The sequence below is a fragment of the Nannospalax galili genome, unplaced genomic scaffold (genome assembly GCF_000622305.1).
Source record: "Nannospalax galili isolate Female #2095 unplaced genomic scaffold, S.galili_v1.0 scaffold1573, whole genome shotgun sequence".
Taxonomy (NCBI): Eukaryota; Metazoa; Chordata; class Mammalia; order Rodentia; family Spalacidae; genus Nannospalax; species Nannospalax galili.
In genome coordinates this window covers 133,039-135,104 of record NW_008333122.1, presented here as the reverse complement: position 1 = coordinate 135,104, position 2,066 = coordinate 133,039, and the positions used below count along the sequence as shown (strand labels likewise).

The window sequence follows — 2,066 nt, the reverse complement described above, 5'->3', positions numbered from 1 at the left end:
CAGCCCCCCGCACACCCCCACACTCCCCCACACCCCTGGCAGCGCCCTAGCTCTTCCCAGCAGAGGCCCTTTCTCTCCGGACTCCACACTCACCTGGACGGGTCTGGGTCAAGGCCAGGGCAGCAGTGAGCAGCGGGAGGAGGAAGAGACTCTCCATGGTCCTCATCCTGCTTGTTTGGAAGACCTGGAGAGATTGAAACTTGTTTCCTCTCTGTGGACTTTGTGACGTGTGGTGAGAGACCGCAGTGACTGAGTGGCTTTCTCCAGAATCCTGTCATGCAGTGGGAGGAGAACATGTGTCTGGAGAGAAGGACTTGACAGCTGACACAGCAGGTGAGCGGGAGAAATACAACCAGGGGCCCTGAGTCCCCAGCCCCAGGCTTCAGCCACCTCAGACACCTCGAAGACCACACCTGAGACCATGGGCTCTTCCAACAACCCTCCTCCTGCGCCCAGTGCTCTAGCAGTGTTTCCCTGCGTCCTGGCCAGGAGCTGGGTGAAGCAGAAATCTCAACGTTTTGGTTTCAGTATCTCTGTATGCCACTTACAAATTATTGAGGACCTCAAAGAGATTTTATGGAGATTACATCTATGGACATTTATCATGTTAAATACAGAAACAAAAGCCAAGCACCATGGCCCAGAACTGTAATTCCCGCATTTGGGCTATTAAGCTGAAGGAGGAGGTTTGCCATGAGTTTAAGGCCAGCTTGGGCTGTGCATGAGACCTGATTTTTTAAAAAAGACTTTTAGAAGGTGAAACTTCCCTTTTTACTACGCAAGTCAGTTATGGTGGAAATTGTAAGACCTCTTATTGAACTTTGCACAACTTTCATTCATACTAAAGGGTCAACAGTTAACTCTGTCAAGTACAACTAAGTAAACATTGAAAGTAAATTCTAGAAACATGAAAATATTAAGATCTTCTGGATCCCATGAAGTCAGTGATTTCATAGACTGTGATTCAAGAACTGCTTGTTCTGAGTGGACTTGGTATTCATGATTTTTTCCTACCACTCCAGAGACTGAAGCAGGAGGATTGCGTGGAGTGGAGGAACAGCCTGGGCTATATGAGAGCTTTGGTACTCTTTTCTACGTGGGAGGAGAATGCAGAATGTCAAAGGACAGCAGATGGTTTTTACAGACATCTATGGACTTGGAGAACATGCAATGTCCTGGTGGGTCCAGAGGACAGACTGGTTTGTAAATGGTTGAAAATCACTTTCCTTGGAGAACTGAATGGGACTGAGCTAGATGAAGATGGTGTGTGGCAAGTCTGCCCAGGATGCTGACAGGTTCCTGCCACGTGAGGCAGTTAACACTGAGTGGGGAGGACCAGAGGTGAATGTTCTCTGCTTAGCTGACTCAGGACTTTAGGCAGATGAGGGGATACTAAAGACCTGCCCAGTGTCTGCTCTGAATGTCTTTACTTAAAGTAATCACCATGCCATGCTCCCTATCTGGAGTGGTGGTCCCTGGACTCTGCCGTTTCCCCATGTGGAATTTCCCTAAATGTTTCACACACAAGTTGGTGGCTGGGGACAGAAGAATCAGCTCAGTATCAAATTGTAGTAAATCTTCAAAGATAAAAAAGAAAACAGAGTAGTAATGAAGAACAGAAAAATAAAATAAATAATAATAAAGAATACAAAGAATAAATAAGCAGAAAAGAACAAATCTAAACACATTTCCACTAAACTGTCATCTCATTCCTTGTATAAGTTAATCATGAATGGTTTACCCTCATTTGTTTGATGAATATATATTTTATGTTATAAAAAATTCAATTCAAACTCTAGTATGGTGGCAAACTCCTGAAATTCCAGCTCTTGGAAGGTGAGGTTAGCCTGACTGACATATATGGGTGGTATATGTTAGGGAAGGGGATCAATGAGTGACCCACAAAAAGAGAGGCTAAAGAAGAGTATTTAGGGGCTGGAGAGATGGCTCAGCTGTTGAGAACACTTGCTGCTCTTCCAGCACCCACATCAGGCAGCTCACAACGTTCTCTAACTCCAGTTCCAGGAGATCTGATGCCTTCTTCTGACCTCCATGGACACCTGCAC

At 45.6% G+C, this 2,066-nt stretch overlaps 1 protein-coding gene across 1 annotated transcript in view; it reads right to left on the bottom strand.

The window, feature by feature from the left end:
- Nucleotides 1-196, bottom strand: part of LOC103729784 (HLA class I histocompatibility antigen, A-24 alpha chain-like) — a gene marked incomplete at its 3' end in the record, with an annotated part of 2,227 nt that extends 2,031 nt beyond the window's left edge. Inside the window, exon 1 of the mRNA XM_029560991.1 lies at nt 94-196. Coding sequence (XP_029416851.1) covers nt 94-166 — 73 coding nt within the window. The remainder of the gene's footprint in view (nt 1-93) is intronic.
- Between the last annotated feature and the right edge of the window lie 1,870 nt (nt 197-2,066).